This window comes from Sus scrofa, chromosome 17 (assembly GCF_054392235.1).
Source record: "Sus scrofa isolate SSC_HxYL_T2T_F1_AM1 chromosome 17, Sscrofa_HxYL_maternal_Yorkshire_Landrace_v2.0, whole genome shotgun sequence".
Taxonomy (NCBI): Eukaryota; Metazoa; Chordata; class Mammalia; order Artiodactyla; family Suidae; genus Sus; species Sus scrofa.
In genome coordinates, this window is record NC_139399.1 from 17,813,393 (window position 1) to 17,834,362 (window position 20,970).

General features: G+C 51.9%; 1 protein-coding gene across 50 annotated transcripts in view; it reads right to left on the reverse strand.

The window, feature by feature from the left end:
• The window catches only part of ANK1 (ankyrin 1), a 232,986-nt gene that overhangs the window by 36,381 nt on the left and 175,635 nt on the right, over window positions 1–20,970 (reverse strand). For 29 of the 50 annotated variants that reach the window (XM_085004324.1, XM_085004311.1, XM_085004301.1 and 26 more), the window contains 14 exons: window positions 20,363–20,461; window positions 19,766–19,864; window positions 18,612–18,710; window positions 16,937–17,134; window positions 16,329–16,427; window positions 15,806–15,904; window positions 10,794–10,991; window positions 9,557–9,655; window positions 6,913–7,011; window positions 6,586–6,684; window positions 5,109–5,201; window positions 4,645–4,717; window positions 2,343–2,436; window positions 148–226 (listed from right to left, as the gene is read on the reverse strand). In XM_085004324.1, coding sequence (XP_084860450.1) covers window positions 148–226; window positions 2,343–2,436; window positions 4,645–4,717; window positions 5,109–5,201; window positions 6,586–6,684; window positions 6,913–7,011; window positions 9,557–9,655; window positions 10,794–10,991; window positions 15,806–15,904; window positions 16,329–16,427; window positions 16,937–17,134; window positions 18,612–18,710; window positions 19,766–19,864; window positions 20,363–20,461 — 1,527 coding nt within the window. Of the gene's footprint in view, window positions 1–147; window positions 227–2,342; window positions 2,437–3,505; window positions 3,530–4,644; window positions 4,718–5,108; window positions 5,202–6,585; window positions 6,685–6,912; window positions 7,012–9,556; window positions 9,656–10,793; window positions 10,992–15,805; window positions 15,905–16,328; window positions 16,428–16,936; window positions 17,135–18,611; window positions 18,711–19,765; window positions 19,865–20,362; window positions 20,462–20,970 lie in introns of all 50 variants that reach the window. The other 21 variants (XM_085004298.1, XM_085004323.1, XM_085004306.1 and 18 more) reach the window with 1 other exon arrangement.

Below are 20,970 nucleotides of genomic sequence, written 5' to 3' on the forward strand. Positions count from 1 at the left end.
CACTCGGAATCTGGGATCTGCAGGGTTTGGGAAATGCCAGGCGCTTTCCTCTATGAGTCCCTGTTGTTCCACAGATCATCTCAAAACAGTGACCTGTTCCCGGGGGACCTGCTTGCTGCAAAGGGGAAGAGAAAGGCTGCCTCTTACCTGTTCTGGCTCTTCAGATCTGATCACCACTGTCTCAGGTGTGACACAAGGAATCCGTGGGATGGCCGGGGATTCCACCCTGTATGAGAGAACATTGGGGCGTCAAAGGGATGAGCCTTTTGAGCAGTGCCCTCTGCCCCATCTTCCACAGGAGGCCTAAGGGAAACACTTCCGCACCCCCAGACATCACCTATCCAATCCAACCTCCCCACCTCTGCCCGAACCCCCACTGGCCACTGCTGTTCATCCCAGGCTCCAGACACTGACCAGGATCCATCCCCTGTCTCGTTTCCCCAGAGCCTGACTTGTCCTTCCTGACTTGGCTGAGCCAGAGGATTTGCCTCCTCCAGGAAGTCTTCCAGCACTCACCACCCCTTAGAGCCCTTATCAAGGGAGCCCTCACTCTGGCTGTGTCATCTTATTCTGCATCATGGTATGACTACTGGGTGTGAGTTTTGGTCCTACTAAATATATCTGTAGGTTCTCCACAGTCAGGGGCTGAGTCCTGTGTTTCTGACTGATGTTCAGTAAATACCAATTGTGTTTCCCTTCTCCTTGTTCCACTGCCCTGTTTTGTACAAGCCCTGGGACCAAGCTGGCTCGTGTCTGTCTTTTCAGACAAACACTGAGGGCTCAGTGTTTCTACAAAGTTGTCACTTTTTAAAAAGATTTTTAAAATTCTTTTACGGCCAAACCTGCAGTATATATAGATGTTCCTAGACCAGGGATTGAATCCGAGCCAGAGCTGTGACTTATGCCATAGTCAAAGCAATGCCAGATCCTTAACCCACTGAGCTGGCCTAGGGGTGCCTCCACAAAGACAAGGCGGATCACTGACCCGCTGTGCTACAGCGGGAAACTCCCAAAGTTGTCACTTTTAGGTTCATTGACAAAAGATGTACATCGGAATGTCTCACAGCATCACAGGGAGGGATGAGAAACACACCTCAGGCAGACACACACCCTCTGTGGATTTTTCCTAATTGATCAGCTCATGGAGGAAAGCGGTGGGCATCTGAGAACTTGGTGGGCAAACTTGGTAACAGTTTTTATTATTATTATTATTAAAAATTTTTAAAAATTGGATGAAAGTTTCTTTAAATGCTTTATGATTTTCAAAAGTTTCACACACATGATTTCATATAATTCCATAATAACCCCCTCTTTTTTTTGGCAATTTTTTTAATTTTTTATTTTTGGTCTTTTTGCCATTTCTTGGGGTGCTCCTGCAGCATATGGAGGTTCCCAGGCTAGGGGTCTAATCAGAGCTGTAGCTGCCAGCCTACTCCAGAGCCACAGCAACTCGGGATCCGAGCCGCCTCTGCGACCTACATCACAGCTCATGGCAACACAAGATCCTTAACCCACTGAGCAAGACCAGGGATCGAACCCGAAACCTCATAGTTCCTAGTCAGATTCATTAACCACTGTGCCACGATGGGAACTCCCTTCCTTTTCTTTTTAGAGCCGCACCTGTGGCATATGGAAGTTCCCACGCTAGGGGTGGAATCGGAGCTGCAGCTGCCAGCCTACACCACAGCCACAGCAACATGGGATCCGAACCACGTCTGCAACCTACACTGCAGCTCATGGCCACACCAGATCCTTAGCCCACTGGGCGAGGCCAGGAATCGAACTCGCATCCTCACAGACACTATGTCGGGGTCTTAACCTGCTGAGCCACAATGGCAGCCTGCTGAACTCCATGGCAGCCATTTTTAAGGGGAATCTCTGTCAGTGGAATTTTTGGTGAGAAGCTGAGAGCATGGGGGTGGGGGGTGATGTGGCTAGGAGGCTGAGTGAGAGGAGGAGGCAGGAACACTGGGGAGGATTCAGGCTTTAGGGGAGGTCTCTGCCCCTCCCCTCCCCCGCCCCCCGCCGGTGCTCCCAGCACGGGGCTGGCTTATCTTACGATGCTGGACCACCGTTCTGTGCTTGTCCTGGAACACCCAGGCCCGGCCCTCCTGGGACCTTCCTTGCTCCAGAATCCTATCTGGGTTCCAGAAGTGGGCCTTGGCCTCCCCGGGTGTGAGCAGTTTTCTTTTTTTATGGCCCTATCATGGCATATGGAAGTTCTTAGGCCAGGGGTTGCATCCAAGCTTCAGCTTCGACCTATGCCACAACGGCACCAACGCCGGATCCTTAATCCACTGTGCCGGCCAGGGATCGAACCCTCGCCCCCGAGGGTTTCTTACACTTGGTCCAGCTTCGGCACAAAGTCCAGCAGCTCCTTCTCTTCGTCTACATCTCTGGAGTCCTTCTCGGCCTTGAGGCCCACAAGTTCTTCCCCTGAAACCACACAAGTTTAAGTGAGTGACAGGATGGAGAGTCCCGCTTTGTTTTTTAAAAGTGCTTTTCCTGCTCCTCCTTTCAATGCTTGCTCCCAAGGTCTGTGATGTTGGAAGGGGACCATGAGCAATATCCTCCAGCCCTGGTGCACAGCAGCCACCCCTGACATCAGTCTGCACCAGGCTTTGGAGGAGGAGAACAATACAATGGGAAAGAACTCTTTCTTTTTTCTTTTTAGGACTATGCCTGTGGCATATGCAAGTTCCCAGGCTTGGGGTCAAATCGGAGCTGCAGCTGCCGGTCTACACCATAGCCACAACAACGAGAGATCCGAGCCGCGTCTGAGACCTGTTACACCACAGCTCAGAGCAAGGTCGGATCCTTAACCCACTGAGCGAGGCCAGGGATCAAACCCACATCCCCATGGTTTGTTACCGCTAAGCCGCGATGGGAACTATGGAAAGAACTTTTTTTTTGCCTGGCCAAGTTCTACCTCAAAATAGCCCTGTGGGTGTGCAGTGACACCAAAGAAAGAGGCATTTCTGTCCTTTTCCACACCACACACAGGAGGCGAATAACCACCATGGAACCAAAACCATCCATCTTGAAAGGTTCAAGGGGATTTTTGTAACCACAGTGGCTGAAACCTCATCATTTCCTAAGACTATCACTGGGCAGTTCAAACTCTGCCTGTAACCCAGACCGCCTCTTTGTTTCTCGTCTCCTCCTCGAACTGGAGTTGGAGCCCTTGACCTTGCAGGGTCATCGGCTGTCCCCCAGCTGTGAGTGTCCTGGCGTTGTGATCTGGAGCCGACGGGGATGGAGTCACAACAGCTCATGCAGTTATGATCACAGACACAGTGGCGTGGGCACAAACACAGACATGGCGGGAGGGAGCCACCCGCCCGGGGCGTGATCTTACGGGTGGAAATGTCCTGCTTTAGTCAAGCTCTGATTGCTAGCCGCCAGAGGAGGGTGGAAAGCAGGGATGGATTAGTGAGAGCTTGGACTGCTTAGGGTGGAATGCACTGGTGAGAAAAGACCACGGGGAACAGAAAGTGGTTCATACCCATTATAGATATATGAGCAGTTCCTGGAAAGCAAAGAAGAGCCAAGTTTAAGGAAGGACAGGATTGAAGTCAGTTCAAGCGAGAGGCACATTATCAAAGGCGATACTCTCACCATCTCATTGAAGAAGCTACACCATCAATGGATTACCGAGAGGAAAGGGGCCAGAGAGGTAATGCAGTCCAGCCCCACCTTCTTATATCCAGAGGGTTCTCTTCCAAGTTAAGTGAGGACACAGGCTTACTCGGGGCAGAAAATGCTACAAGGACCCCGCCACTCACAGGAGTTGAAACTACAGTCATTTATTTATTTATTTGACCGTGCCTGCCACAGGTGGAATTTCCTGGGCCAGGGATAGAACCTGTGTCACAGCAGTGACGGGAGCTGCTGCAGGGACTTCGCCAGGTCCTTAACTCATTGAGCCACCAGGGAACTCCAGACTATAGTAATTTCATAGTGAATACAGCCCCAAGCTGACTGACCCATGAAGTGGTCAGAAGAACAGCTTATGAAAAGGAATTCTGAGATTTTAAATAAAACAACTTGTTATCAAACCAAAGTACAGGAAACACACCAGGTAGAATTTTATTACAGTTCTTATGGCTCTGAGAGTTGATCTGAGTAGATCATACTCTGTGTATGGTATATGCAGCAACATATATTTATGAAACTGCCTGGGATTTTTTATATTTTAATTTTTTTTCTTTTTAGGACCATGTCTGCCCCACATGGAAGTGCCCAGGCTAGGGGTCGAATTGAAGCTGCAGCTGCCAGCCTACACCACAGCCACAGCAAGGCCAGATCCGAGCTGAATCCACAACCTATACCACAGCTTGATCCTTAACCCACTGAGTAAGCCCAGGGATCGAACCCGAATCCTCATGGATATTAGTCGGGTTCTTAACCCACTGAACCACATTGGGAACTTTCTTTTTTTTTTCTAATTTTAGTTTCTGAGATGTAGAGTTCCTTCTAAAATTACCTTAAAGGAGTATTTTCAATAATGGACAACATCTCTAGAAAGCAGCTCTGTCTGGCTTCAGTCAGAAAGTAGAATGTGAGTGTCCTGGGAGGACCCAGGGGTGTTCAGAGCCCCACGCAGCCCCTCTGACCTCACTTGGTGTTAATCCCAGACAGTACCTTCATCTTCAGAGACATCCAGGATCTCATCCACCGTCTCAGGGAAGCTCATCCGGTGCTTGTCACTGATCAACTAAGATGAGAAAAAGCAAAGAATTCAACCCAAACACAGCCATCCGCCCAAAGGAAGGATGGTTCCAAAGGAAGAAAATGAGCTAAGAGGCGTTCTGGGGTCTAGAATCACCAGCCTCTCCCCATGCCCGGTCCCTGCCCCAACCCCATCTACCCCTGCCCCCCATCCCCTAGGTCTGGTCTCGGCCGCACCTCCTCTGGCCACTAGGTGGCAGCACAGCTCCGCCTGATGGAGAACATCCCCCCCCACTCCCCTCCAGCTCCTTAGGTTTTGAGTTTCCTGCGAATCCTGGGACCCCAGAACACGCTCACTTCCCGGGGTGCCCCACGAGGGCCCTGCCGTCAGGCTGTGTGTGTCTGGGGGTGGGGGTGCAGGGCAGGAGCAGACGTACCACAACACTGGTTTCGTCGGTCACAACCTTGAGCACGTCTGTTACAGAAATGTAGCCCAGGCGCTTGGCTATGGCCAGAGGCGTGGTTCCATTCTGGGAAGGACAGCAGAGCGAGGGTGAGATCAGACCCGCCCCCTGGACAGAGACCAAGACCCCGGTAACGTGTGAGCCCTGACGTGTGTCGCCAAGGCTGCCCACAGAGGGGTGGGTCTGAGAGGAGGCTGCTTAAATTTGCAGCTCTGGGGGTTTCCTGGTGGTGCAATAGGTTAGGGATTCGGCATTGTCATTGCCATGGCTCGGGTCGCTGCTGTGGCGCAGGTTCAATCCCTGGCCTGGGAACTTTAAAAAAAAAAAAAAAATCTTCAACTGTGGGTGCAGGAGCTTTAATGAAACCAGGGGAGATCTGGACGCCAAAGTCAAGAGTAGCCAACGGGAGCCAGCGGGAAGGTCAGGGTCAGGGAGGCACCAGATGTGGCTGTGGGAAGTGGCTCTTCACAGCATACAATTCCACTTTTTTTTTTTTTTAGCTGTGTCCAGGGCACGTGGAAGTTCCAGGGCCAAGGATGGAACCTGAGCCACAGCAGTGACCAGAGCCACAGCAGTGACAACGCCAAATCCTTGAGCACAAGAGAACTCCTCTCTCTACTGTGATTTTAAAAGGAAGAAAGGAGGGAAACTAAATGGATAATGAGGCATAAATTTTCCTTGAAGTTCTCTAGTCCCAGGATGTGCCCTGGGCAGACTCATCCTCACCTACAGCTGCAGCAACTGCACCTACACTCCAAGGTCCATACCCTCTCCAAGCCAGAAGCAGCATGAAGGTCATCTATGCACCTGAAAATCACTTGGTCTGGTTCACACTCAACAGGGACACCGGCTGAAGACCCTGGGCCCCCAAACATCACGGACCCACCCCACCTCAAGACATTGGTTTTCTTCACTCGCACCACACTGAAAGCAGCTTCACAGATTTTAGAAAGGGTTTTGACAATCTTTTTTTCTCCTCTTTCTTTTTACTGCTGCACCTGCAGCATATGGAAGTCCCCAGGCTAGGGGTCAAATCAGAGCTTCAGCTGAGGCCTACGCTGCAGCCACAGCAACACTGGATCTGAGCTGCACCTGTGACCTACACCATAGCTCACAGCAGTGCTGGATCCTTAACCCACTGAGTGAGGCCAGGGATCGAACCTGCCTCCTCATGGATACTGGTTGGGTTCTTAACCCCTGAGCCACAGAGGGAACTCTGGTTTCGACAATCTTGAAACAAAAATAACAGAGGGAGGGTAAACAGGGTTACAAGGACAACCTTCAGTCTTCCAGAAGGAGGAATGAATCCTAACATGCCATGTCGGGGGCGGGGAGGGGGGGTAGCTGGGGCTGCAGCCCGTCTAGGCTCCAGGCGTGCAGCAGGACACGCCAAGTGCTTCTGCTCAAGGGGCTGCCCTGTGAGAGCAGTTCTCTGAAATCGGGTACTCACCGAGCTGACCTCGTTTGGGGAAGCACCGTTTTTGAGAAGCAGTGTCACAATGTCCGTATGGCCTTGTTGAGCTGCCTGATGCAAAGGGCTATATCCAAGCTGGAAACAGAGAAGCATGTGGCAGGATTAGGCAGCTGCCAGGGAAAGCACTGTCCGCCCGCCACAGGGCCCGTATATCTTTTATGAGCAACATAAAAAATGCAGCCCTACCCACCCCCACCATCCTTCCTCAGGCGTCAAAGCCAAGATTGGTGGCAGAGCCCCAAGTGCACCCAGAGTGACCCTGGCTGCCTCGGAATCTGGCACTGGTCTCGGGTGACCCTGTACCTTAGTCTTGGCATTGACGTCTGCCTGGTGCTGTAGCAGGAACTTCACCAGCTTGATATTCCCATAGTGACTGGCCACGTGGAGTGGAGTGTAACCCATCTGAAAAGTGAGAGATGGGAGAGGGTGACCAGCAGGGTGGGTGAGTGGTCATGAAATCCTCACAATAAGAGAAGTTAAGAGAAGATGGATGCACCCCCTTCCCTACCGCGCTAACGAGGCACCTTGAACATGATGGAGGACAACATGAGAAAAAGAATGTATCTTGGGGTAGACCCAATGGAAGAGAGGGGAGAAAAAGAATGTGTGTGTGTGTGTATATATATATATATATATATATATATATATACGACTGGTCAATATGCTGTACAGCAGAAATGGACACTGAAAGTCAACCAGACTTCAATAAAACAAATAAAAAAGTAAAGAATGTATACACGTATGACTAGGTCACTTTGCTGTACAGCAGAAATGGACATAACACTGTAAATCACTAGACTTTAATAAAGTAAAATTTTAAAAATTAAAAAAGTATATATATATATATACCTATTCTTTACTTTTCAAATTTTATATATATAAAAAAATATATATATATGTATGACTGGGGGGCGTTTAAAGTCTGGGAGGGGAGCGAGGTCACCCAGGATAAGTGTGGAGAGAAAAAAGTGGGGCTCAGGGACAGAGGCCGTTGTGAGAGGGACATCCGAAAAGAGGGAACAGCAAAGAAGTGGGGGGAATCAGGAGAGATCCCTGTGACGGAAGCCAGGAGGGGTGAGTCCCAGAAGGAGGGACCCGCCAGCAGGCCCTGCGAGGGCAGGGGACTCAGGTGAGGAGGGACAGTGGTGTGGAGCTCACTGCCCACACGGACAAGAGCGGATTTGCAGGCGTATTTCCTCTAGAGAGGTGAAGTCCCACTGAGAAAGTCCCCAAGTGGTGGCCTGGGTCCCTGGGCTGCAATGTAATAAAATTTATAGGAAGTGGCCGTTGCCTGCCATGAGTGGGCTTTGGCCATTCATTCATTTGAGATTTGGCTGCGTGGGAGCGAATTGTCAAGGCAGCTATTCTGCAAAATGTTTTCATGCTCCCTCCAAAGGGCGACAAAACCAAGGCTCTTGGGGCTCCTGAGCGCTCCCAGGGAGCTAGTGCTCCCCAACAGACACCATGTTTTTTTTTTTTTTTTTCTTTTCAGGGCCACACCTGGGGCATATGGAAATTCCCAGGCTAGGGATTGAATTGGAGCTGCAGCTGCCGGCCTACACCACAGCCACAGCAATGCCAGATCTAAGCCGCAACTGTGACCTACACGCAGCTTGTGGCAATGCCAGATCCGTAACCCACTGAATGAGGCCGGGATGGAACCCACATCCTTATGGATACTAGCTGGGTTCTTAACTCGCTGAGCCACAACGGGAATTTCGCAGACACCCTCGTGGCCCAGACCCTGCAGGCTGAAGTGATGGGGTGTCTTCTGGACCCCCCAGTTCTAACCCACAGGAGAGGATTTCTCAGGGCTGTGCCCTGAAAGACTAAACCAGACCCTGCCAGAGAAGCCTCAAAGATCTAGAACATTCTTGGGTTTTAAGCAGATTTCCATTGAAGCGGCAGGCAGTTGAGGATAAAATAGGTCTCTACGTTTTTCACAGCGAGACTTCAAGGTCACTCTTGGACAGCTGTTCCCGTGGAACTCTGGAGGGCTGGAGGGGTTGTCGCTTCGTCCCTTCCTTTAAATATAGTTTCCGTGGGAGGAGTTCCCGTCGTGGCACAGTGGTTAACGAATCCGACTAGGAATGATGAGGTTGCGGGTTCGGTCCCTGCCCTTGCTCAGTGGGTTAAGGATCTGGCATTGCCGTGAGCTGTGGTGTAGGTTGCAGACACAGCTCAGATCCCGAGTTGCTGTGGCTCTGGTGCAGGCCGGCAGCTATAGCTCTGATTCGACCCCTAGCCTGGGAATCTCCATATGCCGTGGGAGCGGCCCAAGAAATGGCAAAAAGACCAAAAAAAAAAAATACAGTTACCGTGGGGTGAAAAGGAAGAGAATGCCACTTCCTCCAGGAAGCCTCCGCTTTTCCACCTGATGGGAACACCCCCTCCCTAGTCTGTGCTCTGTGTGGTTCACATATGTCCCCTCACACTGCAGCTCACCCCCGCTCTCCCTTCCTGCCTCTTACAGCATCTGCAGATGCCCGAGGCAGATTCCACTGTGTGCTGGGCACTGGGGTGTCCTCAAACCACCCCCGCCCCTCCCCGCCCGCCCGCCCAGGCTCAAAGAATGCTGACCTGCATTTAGCCAAGTGCCTGAATACACGGGGGTTGACTTTTCGAGTGCATTTGGGGAAGCCTGGCATTTTGACACTTTGCTTGTAGAAGAAAGGTCTGGGAATCATGGTGAAACATGGAGAGGACTCTCTCACCTCACTACACAGGCTCAAAGTTTAGCCCCCTTTTTAAGCTCCCCACTGGAAAGCACTGGACTAGTGCCCTCTAATGCCACTGCTGCCCTAGGAAGTGGCAGAGAAGGGCCTCTGGGTGCTTGGGCTTCAAAGCTTCTTGACGATTAGGGGAGACCAGAGTGGGCAGAGCTGTGGGCGTGGGGCCGGGGGCACAGGGGGAGCCACGCAGACAGAGTGCGGGCTGCCAGCCTTACCCGGGTGGTGGCATCCACCGTGACACCATGTTTGATCAGCACGTCGGCCACTGGAACGTGGCCTTCCTGTGCGACCAGATGGAGGGGAGTGAGTCCACTCTGGAAAGGAAAGGAACTGTATCAGCTTAGAGTCAGGAAACAATTCCAGGCCAGCCTGAAAGGGCACCGAGGTGTGGGAACTGAACTTGGCTCTGCAGCCCCCACCACCAGCTGTGTGATCTTGTTTGACCCTCCTTGTTTGACCTTGGCCAAACTCTCCTTGCTCTGGGCCTCCACATCCTTAACCAAAATATGAGGTGGTCAGACTAAACCAGAAGTCAGTAACAGTTTCTGTTAAGGCCCAGATCATCAATATTTTAGGCTTCTGTTTCTGTTGTAACTATCCAGCTCTGCCAGGTATGGGGAGAGAGCAGCCATGCCCACATGTAAATGAATGGGTGTGACTGTGTGCCAATAAAACTTTATTGACACAAACAAGCAGTGGGCCAGATCTGGCTCCCAGGCGGTAGTTGGCTGATCTCTGAACTAGATGAGCTTGGTGGTCCTTTCCAATGGTAATATTCCCTATTTCCAAGGCGCGAGATGAGCTTCAAAGCCTCCGTTTGCTTCTCAAGAAAATAGGGGCCATCACGGACTTATCTCAAGGCCAGAGGAATGCTCATTTGAGAAAACAGATGAAAACACATTGTGAGGCAGAGTGTGCCATTTAAACGCTGCCTGCCTTCGGCGCGTCCCAGCCAGTGCTGGGTGCTGTAAAAAGGATAGAGGATCCAGCTGGGCAGGAAAGCACCAGATTCTTGGAGTCCTTGTCACAGCTTTCTCATGAGGATGGCCATGCTCCAGGGATCTTGTGGGTATATGCACACTAGCACAATATCAATCTTTTTTGTAGATTGAGATGCTAATTAGAAAAGGCCCAGCCAATGCTTTGGCATCAGGTAGGCTCCGAGTCCTGCAGTCTTGGTATAAGCAACCTTTCTGAACCTGTTTATTTATAAAACTGAGATAAAACCTCCTCAGGGCTGTTGTAAGGATCTCTCTGTCTCTCTCTTTCCCTATCTCTTTCTCTCCCTCTCTCTCTCTCACACGCACGCACACATGCACGCACACACGTGTGTGCACATCACCTGATTCACAACCCGGCCTCACAGCAGGTGCATAGTACTGAGATGCAGTGTGTAGTCCACTGACCCGCACCATGACGGAGTCCACGGCACATGTGCAGATGCATGTTTACCTTGTTGCCCAGGTTGCCGTTGGCCTGTTTAGACAGCAGCAGGGCCACCATCTCGGCGTGACCCTCCTGGGCTGCCAGGTGGAGAGGTGTCACGCCCTGCACCGACTCAGCATTGGCCGAGCCCCCGTACTGCAGCAGGCTGCGGGCCACCTCCATCTGGTTCTGCTTGGCGGCGATGTGCAGGGGAGTGTAGCCATTCTGAAAGAGAAGAGCCACCAGAGCCTGGGTCACAGGAGTGCTGAGCTGACCAGCTGAGCACACGCTGAACGTTTCAGAGCCTCCCTTCAGAGGAAGGGGGTGGGGGAAGGAGGACGGGTTCTTGGCTTACTGGACACTGAGCAGGGCTGGTGTCACCCGGGAGCGCTCCTTCAGTAAACAAACAAACCAACTGAATCCATTTGATGGGGAGAACCCCCTAGAGCCAGCAAGGGCCCTGTCCCCGTCTTGTCCATCTCTGTTCTGTTATCTCGCTCTGACAAACTGCTGACCGCTAGGCACCCCGTCCACAGCAGATGCTAGGATTCAGCCAGGCAGCCTAGGGAACAACTAGTGGCTGGGTACCTAAGTAAACAAAAAGCTCCCATATCTTCTGTTTTGAAATAAGAACCCCGGAGTTCCCATTGTGGCTCAGTGGTCAACGAATCTGACCAGGAGCCATGAGGTTGCTGGTTCGATCCCTGGCCTTGCTCAGTGGCTTAAGGATCCGGCGTTGTCATGAGCTGCGGTGTTGGTCACAGATGCGGCTCGGATCCCGAGTTGCTGTGGCTACGGTGTAGGCTGGTAGCTGCAGCTCTGATTCAACTCCTAGCCTGGGAACTTCCATAGGCTGCAGGTGCGGCTCTAAAAAGAACAAAAAAGTGGATAGTGACATCTTACTTGTTCCTAAAGTTGCTGAATGGATCAAACATGATAATAATCATCAAGGTGCTTTAGAAAATTAAGATATAAAAGTAATAAACGTGTTAAGTCCACGACGAGATGAAGGAAACCAGCCCACAGTAAATCAGCAATGTCACGTGTACTGTCTGTTTGGTTGCTTTCCTTCCCCGCTTTGTAGGGAGAGGAAGACTTTCTCAGTGAAGGAAGCAGCATGTGGTTTCTCCTCAGGAGCAAACTCTGTGTCCCACTCCGGACAGGTGACAGCCCACTGTGGTCAGCACTGCTGGAAACCACTTTTCCCCGCATTACTCTTTCTGAGCTTTACCGCAACCACCTATAGCAAGTAAGGCATGTGTTTTGTGGAGGTTTTTTGCCCCCCCCCCTTTTTAGGGCCATTCCCTCTGCATGTGGAAGTTCCAGGCTAGGGGTGCAATCGGAGCTGCAGCTGCTGGCCAGAGCCATAGCTCACAGCAACGCCAGATCCTTAACCCACTGAATAAGGCCAGGGATCGAACCCGCATCCTGATGGATACTAGTCGAATTCATCCACTGAGCCACAGCAGGAACTCCAAGGCAGGCGTTTTTATTACTATCCCCACTTTGTGGATAAGGAAGCCAATTCACTGAGAGGCTAAGTGCCTTATCTAATGTCCCATGGGAAGTAAAACAACAGAGAAGCCAAATTTGGCCTTGTGACTCCAGATTCCAGGTTCTTTTGGCTGGAGTGTGATTCCTCTTGGAATCTTGTTAAAATGCAGATTCTGACTCAGAAGCTCTAGGGAGGCCCAGGACTCTGCATTTTTCTTTCTCTCTCTTTTTTTGGCTGCGCCTACGGCATGTGGAAGTTCCCAGGCCAGGAATCGAACCTATGCCACAGCAGTGACAATGCTGGATCCTTAACCACTAGGCTACCAGAGGACTCTGGGATGCTGCATCATTTCTAACATGTGTCCAGGTAATGGTTCTACCAGCGGCCACACTTTGAGCAGGACCCAGGACTTTCGAAGCCTATGCCCACCCAGCCCCAGAGCAGATGGATAAGGCATATGGTCTCCCCACCACGGCCAGCTTTCTCCTGGCCTTGCCGGAGACCTGAATCCCCGCTGCCAGCCACGGTCTCACTGTGGAAACCGACATTTCTGATTCTGCCAGGTCCACTGATCAGCAAAAGGAAGCAGGAAAAAAGGGGGGCCGCCAATATAGTAAAATCCCAGTTTTACAGCACTGGGGGACAGGGTAAGATTCTCCTGCAAAGTGGTTTTCGTGAGGAAATGAAAAGCTGTCATTTATCCGAAGAATGAAATGGAATAATAAATATCAAACTCGTTGAGTAATTATGTAAGATAATTCTAGTGTCCCCCCCTTTTTTTGTTTTGTTTTGTTTTTTTTTTGTTGTTGTTGTTGTTTTTTAGGGCTGCTCCTGAGGCATATGGAGGTTCCCAGGCTAGGGTCGAATCAGAGCTGCAGCTGCCAGCCTAGGCCACAGCCACAGCAACACGGGATCCGAGCCACCTCTGCGACCTACACCACAGCTTGTGGCAATGCTGGATCCTTAACTCACTGAGCAAGGCCAGGGACTGAACCTGCATCCTTATGGACACTATGTCGGGTTCTTAACCTGCTAAGCCACAGTGGAAACTCCCAGATTCCTCATTTCTAACAAGCTCCCAAGTCAGGATGACATGGGCTGAGGCAGCTAAACATCTAAGATGCCTGGTACCTGGCCCTAGACTGCCTTCCATTCCCTTCATGGAAACAAGGATTATTAGGGTTTTTTTTTGCTACTTCTTGGGCCGCTCCCGTAGCATATGGAGGTTCTCAGGCTAGGGGTCGAATCGGAGCTGCAGCCACCGGCCTACGCCAGAACCACAGCAACGCGGGATCCGAGCCGTGTCTGCAACCTACACCACAGCTCATGGCAATGCCGGATCCTTAACCCACTGAGCAAGGGCAGGGACCGAACCCGCAACCTCATGGTTCCTAGTCGGATTCGTTAACTACTGCACCACAACGGGAACTCCAGGATTTGTTTCTTTCTCTCTCTCTCTCTCTCTCTCTCTTTTTTTTTTTTTTTCTGCTCCTGTAGCCTGTGAAGTTCCCAGGCCAGGGATTGAACCCGGGCCACAGCAGTGATTTTGCCAGATTCTTAACCCGATGAGCCACCAAGGACTCCTATCAGGATTTCTTTCATGGTACAAAGGACTTCAACTAGAGCAGTTATTCATGTTAGTACAACCGGGAGTCCAGGCCACTGGGTAGCTGAGAAGGTCCACGCTGCTGGCAAGAACAGAATCTTAGGCTTAGGCTACCACGTGGCCCCAGTTAAAACTGAGACATGAGAGCTACTGCCCACCTCAGATCAATGGCCAGCCCCTCTGAGCTTCTGCCACAAGAGGAAGGACTACAAGGAACGAATGACCTTCCATAGGTGACAAGGACAGGGGGCAGCCAGGCAGGCGAGTCAGGGAGACTCGGTCTGGGAGGGACGTGAGCCAGCAAAAGGCTCCTCTTTCCTAAGGAAATGAGCTCATCCACAGGAATGCGCACTCTGGAGGGAGATCTGCCTAAATGTTCAAACAACATTAGCATCGAAATTAAAAGGGGGCGGGTTTGGTTTGGGTGCAGAGAGATTTGCATGTGAAATTCCACAAAATTGCCAGACTACTTTGGAAACTATTTTTTGCCATGGAAACAAAACCCATCTGTACAGGGTTTGTGCTTGGATAAAGCTCTCTTTAAATATCATGAGCCTGGCTCCGATCTCTTTTCTATAAGGAGGCGGGTGAACAGGAGGGGAGTCCAGCCTTTTATTTTTAGAGGCAGGAGTAAGTCACGTCCTAGCAGGGCTGTGGGCTGTCTACACAGTGATGTGGGCGCACGGGGAGCGAAGTCCAAGGAGAGTGGGTGTCTGGGAGACGCTGTGTCTGCTGCAGAGTGATGCTCTACCATTCAGATGAGCATCCTGAATTCCCCCTGCGGCTCAGTGGGTTAAAAACCCAACTGGTATCCATGAAGAAGCTTGTTCAATCCCCGGCCTTGCTCTGTGGGTTAAGGATCTGGCGTTGCCGTGAGCTGCTGTGTAGGTTGAAGATGCAGCTCGGATCCCACGTGGCTGTGGCTGTGGTGCAGGCTGGCAGCTGCAGCTCCAATTCGACCCCTAACCTGGCAATGTCCATATGCCGCGAGTGTAGCCCTAAAAAGAAAGAAAACAAAAATTCAGAAATTCAGATGAGCGCCCATCCCAAGGAGGGAGGGTAAACTAAAGGCTGGCACTGATTTTCCCAGAGTCCCCACTTAAGTCGGCAGGTGTGGCTGGAACCACACAGGGAACCACCAGGTGGCTCCCTCCTGCTGCAGGGTTGGGCACTGGGGTTTGTTCTCTCACAAATCCAGAAATTATCTCCATTTCTTCTGCGTCTTGGCTACCCATGTAATGGTGAGCTCAGGGGCCACGTGTGTCCTTGGCATCTGAGCCCTGCTCCCTCTCCTCCACCCTTCTCTGTGCAGCCCCTACCCCTCACAGACCCTGTACACCCTGTCCCCCCAGAGAGGGGCAGCCTGTCCCCCAAAGTGACCCTCGAGTCCAGCTTTATCCCTGTGCCTTGTATCCCCTGCCTCCCCAGTCCGCTCCTGCATAAGCCCATCTGCTCCCTACACCCCTGGGTTCCTCAGGGGCGATGCACCCACAGCTCTGAGCATCTCAGCGGCCAGCATCACTGTGTCACATTTTACGTCAGAAATAGCGTCATCTCAGAGCCTGAACTCCACAGGGAGACAGATCTGGGGGAGACTATTCACATTCGAGCTCGGTTCCTTGCTTTCAGGTTCTGGCAAGCTCACCCTCAGCCCTGAAGATGCGCCAAGCCTGGCCCTGGTCCCGGAATTGGAGAACGTGCCGTACGTGACCTCTGACATCAGTCTGGGGGACCATGAGTTATGTAGAATGAGTTTCCCTTCCACCAGGTGACCCTGGGCTAAGAAGTGTCTCCCACTTCCCGCCCCTCCCCCAGCCCCCAGAGAGCAGCCATCGCATTGCAGGATGGGAGGGGAGGCTTCCCAAGCGAAAATAAAACGAAAACACAAACCCTCCTCGAGGGGTGTCATCCTGGGATGCGGACTCAAAAGGGACTTACCCAGGCTGGGCTGTGCGGAGAGCCGCCCCGGGGCAGCAGCAGCTTGACGATGTCCAGGTGGTTGTGATGAACGGCCACATGCAGGGGCGTCAAGCCATTCTGCAGGGGGAGGGACAGAGCCACACTCAGGGCCGGTCCAACAGGCCAGCCCTGGCTCCAAGCAGCACCAAGCCGGGGCGGGGGGGTGCTGTCACTTCCTGTACAGCTCAGATCTGCTGTACAGTCAGACTTGATCTGAAGTCATTAAAGACCACGGCCAGCTGGGACCGGGGTCACCTCCTCATCCCTGGGGGATCACCCCCTCAGTCCTGGGGGGGTCACCTCCTCACTCCTGGGGGTCACCGGGTCTTTCTCAAAGGGGAACGTCTCTGCCAGAAAGATCAGTCTTCCCCAAGGCCACTCTCATTGGACGGCTGCCCATTCAAAAGATGGACATGGCAGGCAGGCTCAGGCAGAGATGCCACCACCTGCATGAAGCGGATCCTCTCTCCTGGCCTCTGACCTGAGAGGGAGTCAGGCTCACCTTCCCTGCAGCATTCGGGTGTGCGTCGTGCTCCAGCAGCAGCTCGGCCACCCGCACCTTCCCATACTTGGCCGCCACATGGAGAGGGGTAAATCCTTTCTGAGGAGAAACACAGGCTGTCAGAACCATGGGGGGGCCCCAGCCGTCCTCCCCAGACAAAGGGCTGTGACAAAGGAGGTCCCCACCCCAATGGGCATGAAGACGCTGGGGCAGGATGGCTGATGCCCCCAGAGGCGCAGACTTCCGGGATCAGCCAGCTTCTACCATTTGCCACCCACCCCTTGCGGGAATGCAGGCAAAACCACCCTGTGTGGCTCTGTGACAGCCAGCTGGTTCAGGTTCATCTTGAGCAGGTGCTGCGCAAACAGCTGCTCCATGATAAACGGATGGAGGCTGGATGGGTGGATGACCAGCTATACCTCACCTTTCTGGGAAGGACAGGACACACCTGGCTCACAGGTGTTGGCCATTCCCTTGGGTCCCTCCCTCCCAGCTGCCTGCAGCACCATCTAGGCTACACAGGACCAGGCGGGAACCTCCTTGCCCTGCCCCAGGCCCGGCGGGGACCAGCCTGCTGCTTCTAGAGAACCGGAGGTGGGAGGCTGTACCTTGGTCATGCACGCCTGGGATGCCCCCTTTTCCAGAAGGGCCAGCGCTGTTTCCACATGGCCCTCTCGGGCCGCGATGTGCAGGGGGGTGTGCCCAGCAGTGGTGGCCAGGTTGGGGTTGGCGTTATTTTCCAGCAGGAGCTTCACCATGTTCGTGTGGCCAATGCGAGCTGCACAGTGAAGTGGGGTCTGGTCATCCTGGAAGCCGAAGCGATAACAAAGAACAGGACACACCAAGGTTACTGGGCTCTTCATTTCACAAAGAAGGAAGGTGGGGCCCAGAGAGGTTAAGTGACTTTCTCCAGGCCACAGAGCTAGTATGAGAAAGAGCTGCGATGCCAGTCAGGTCTCTGAGTTACGGAAACCAATGCGTTCTACTCTAATCCTGAAAACGACCCTTCAGGCTAGTTGTTATTCCTACTTAACTGCCTGAAGGCTCAGCCTTCCCATCAATAAAATGGGAATAATGACACTGACTCATAGGGCTACGGGTAGGATCAAGCAGATAGTGTGTATGTTCCACACCGAGTCTGGCACAAACTATGTGTTATGGCTACTACTATGGGCAGACCTTGGGGACACTGCAGATTCAGTTCCAAATCATTGTGATAAACTGGGTATCACAAAAAAAGTGAGTCACAGGAATTTTTTGGCTTCCCAGTGTGTATAAAAGTCCTGTTCAGGAGTTTCCATCGTGGCTCAGTGGTTAGGGAATCCGACTAGGAACCATGAGTTTGCCGGTTCCATCCCTGGCCTCGCTCAGTGGGTTAAGGATCGGGCGTTGCCGTGAGCTGTGATGTAGGTTGCAGAAGCGGCTCGGATCCCAAGTTGCTGTGGCTTTGGCAAAGGCCGGCGGCTACTGCTCCAATTAGACCCTTAGCCTGGGAACTTCCATGTGCTGCAGGTGCGGCCCTAGAAAAGACAAAAAAAAGAAAAGAAAAAAGTCCTGTTCACACCATATCACGTGGAGTTCCCACTATGGTGCAGTGCGCACAATGGGATCAGCAGTGTCTCTGAAGGGCCAGGACGCAGGTTCGATTCCTGGCCTGGCAATCGGGTTAAAGGATCTGGCGTTGCCCTAGCTATGGTGTAGGTGACAACTGCAGCTCGTATCTGATGCCCAGTGGGGAACCTCACATGCCCCGAGGGCGGCCAAAAAAAAAAAAAATGCCATTCTTATCATGTGCTGCATTATGTCTAAAAAACATACATACCTTATTTGAAACACCACTTAATTGTTAGAGAACGCTAACCATCTGGTAACACAGGGTTGCCACGAATCTTCAAACACATTGCTGGCCGTGTGCAATAAAGCAAGGTGACCTGCACTGTCCCCCAAGTCCTGAGTGTCCGCTGGTCTTTCTGTCTGCAGGCTACTCTGCTTTTCTTTACGCCGGAGGTGGTGAGAGGGTCAGAGCGCAGAAGCAGAAAGATGACTTTTCATCCCACCCCTCCCCCTTCCTGTTTCCTCCTGAAGCTGGAGGCGGTCAGTGTGTGTGTGTGTGTGTGTGTGTGTGTGTGTGTGTGTGTGGTGTCTCTGGGTCACTGAGCCCACCCTGGGGCCCTTGGCTCAAATGCCATGACAGGCAGTCTCGGTGCCTCTGCTCGAGACAGACTGCTCCCCCTGCATTTGCATTCCTTCTATTCTGGGATCCCTTTCGCCTCCAGAACTCACCTTGGCCTTGGCATTGACTTTGGCTTTGTTCTGGAGCAAATATTTGGCCACTTCTGTGTGCCCTGCTCGGGCTGCCATGTGTAGCGGGGTCTCCACTTTCTGTAAAAATAACACAATCACAGAAGCATTAACACATGTTGGGTTTCCAAAAGAGCACATGCAGAGCTCCACAGTGCCGGCCCAGAGTGGGGTTTTTGTCCAAGAGGTGAAGTTGCCCCAGGGAGCAACTTCAGCCTTTAGTCTGCTGATGCCTGGTGTGTGTGTGTGTGTGTGTGTGTGTGTGTGAGAGAGAGAGAGAGAGAGAGACAGAGAGAGAGACAGAGAGAAAGACAGAGAGAGAGAGAGGGAGATAGGGGGAAGAGATCCACTTAAAAATAAACCCCAGGACGGAGTTCCCATCATGGCGCAGTGGTTAACAATCCGACTAGGAACCATGAGGTTGTGGGTTCAGTCCCTGGCCTTGCTCAGTGGGTTTTGGATCCAGCATTGTTGTGAGCTGTGGTGTAGGTCACAGACACAGCTCGGATCCCGCGTTGCTGTGGCTCTGGTGTAGGCTGGTGGCTAGCCTGGGAACCTCCACATGCCCTGGGAGCAGCCCTAGAAAAGGCAAAAAGACAAAATAAATAAATAAATAAGTAAACCCCGGGACTTCCTGTTGTGGATCAGTGGGTTAAGAACCCTCCAGCGTTCATGAGGATGTGAGTTCAATCCCTGGCCTCGCTCATAGGTTAAAGGATCTGGCGTTGCCACAAACTGCAGTGTAGGTTGCAGATTGCGGCTCAGATCTGGCATTGCTGTGGCTGTGGTGTAGGCCTGTAGCTGCAGCTCCGATTCAACCCCTAGCCTGGGAACTTCCGTATGCGTCGGGTGTGGCCCTAAAAAGAAAAAGAAAAAAAAGTAAACCTCAGAGATAAGGAATGTTTAAAAATGTAAATATATTCCCTAATAGCACCTAGAGAAGTTCCCACACGATTGTCCAAAATAAAGCCCTCAAGACTTACAGGAGTGTGACAAGTTCAACTGGGGAAGTATCAGTACCTACAGACATTCTCCCCATCCCCCCCCAACCCAGGTCTGAAGCCTCTGCTATTCTGCGAAGTTTGCCTCTGAGCTCTTGGTGCACAGGAAGAGCCCTGCCTTCCCCATTGACTTACCACGTTGGAGACATTGGGCGAAGCATCCCGCTGCAGCAGGTTCTTCACGATGGGCAGGTGCCCCATGAAGGAGGCCACATGGAGAGGCGTCAGGCCAGACTGGAACAGACCAGAGAGGAGTGAGAGAAGGGTGCCTGTCCTGCTCCTTCAAACACACAGCCAGATGGATCTCAGGCTCTCTTGCCTCTAGGGTGCTCCAGAATGGTTTTGCAAGAAAAGGGAGTTCAACAAAATGGGTCTGTTTCCAGGAAAATAGCAGGAGAGGAAAACAAAAACAAAAACACACACCACTGCAGGGTGATTCTGCCCACACTGACAACTCGAAAAATTGCATCGGACCTTGGACAGCTCCCTGAGAGCCAACATAAGCCCCTGGTCTTATTTATCTGTTTGTTTATTTAATTTATTGGCTTTTAACTCTATGAATTTTATTATATTTATAGTTGTACAATGATCCTCCCGGCCTTATTCACCCCTGATTTATTCCTTTGAGTGTTTGCGACTAACACACACACACACACACACACACACACACACGCACGCACACAGCCACTCGAGATGGCTGTGAAGACGGCTCACCCTCAGAGTTTTTCCTACCTCAGTGACAGCGTCGATGGAGGCGCCCGTCTTCAGCAGCAGCTCCATGACTCGAATGTGGTTCTTCTTGCAGGCGATGTGTAGGGGGGTAAAGCCATTCTGCAGCCCCACACAAAGGGAGAAAGGCAAGCGGGAGCTTACACGCCACCCCAAGCAACGCCCAGACCACCTTGCTGATTAAAAGGCAGTCTCTGTCCCAGTCTATCAGTGGTTCGGCAGATCAAAACGTCAATTACTGCAATTCACGGAAGAGGGAGTTGCCTCTCACTATGTACTAGGCATGGTCCTGAACCTGTTGTCTGTAAACCTTTTTCTTTCTTTCTTTCTTTTTTTTTTTTTTTTTTGTCTTTTTGCCATTTCTTGGGCCTCTCTCGCAGTATATGGAGGTTCCCAGGCTAGGGGTTGAATCGGAGCTGTAGCCACTGGCCTACGCCAGAGCCACAGCAACGCGGGATCCGAGCCGCGACTTCGACCTACACCACAGCTTACAGCAATGCTGGATCCTGAGCAAGGCCAGGGATCGAAGCTGTAACCTCATGGTTCCTAGTTGGATTCGTTAACCACTGAGCCATGACGGGAACTCCTGTAAACCTTTTTTAAAAAGAATT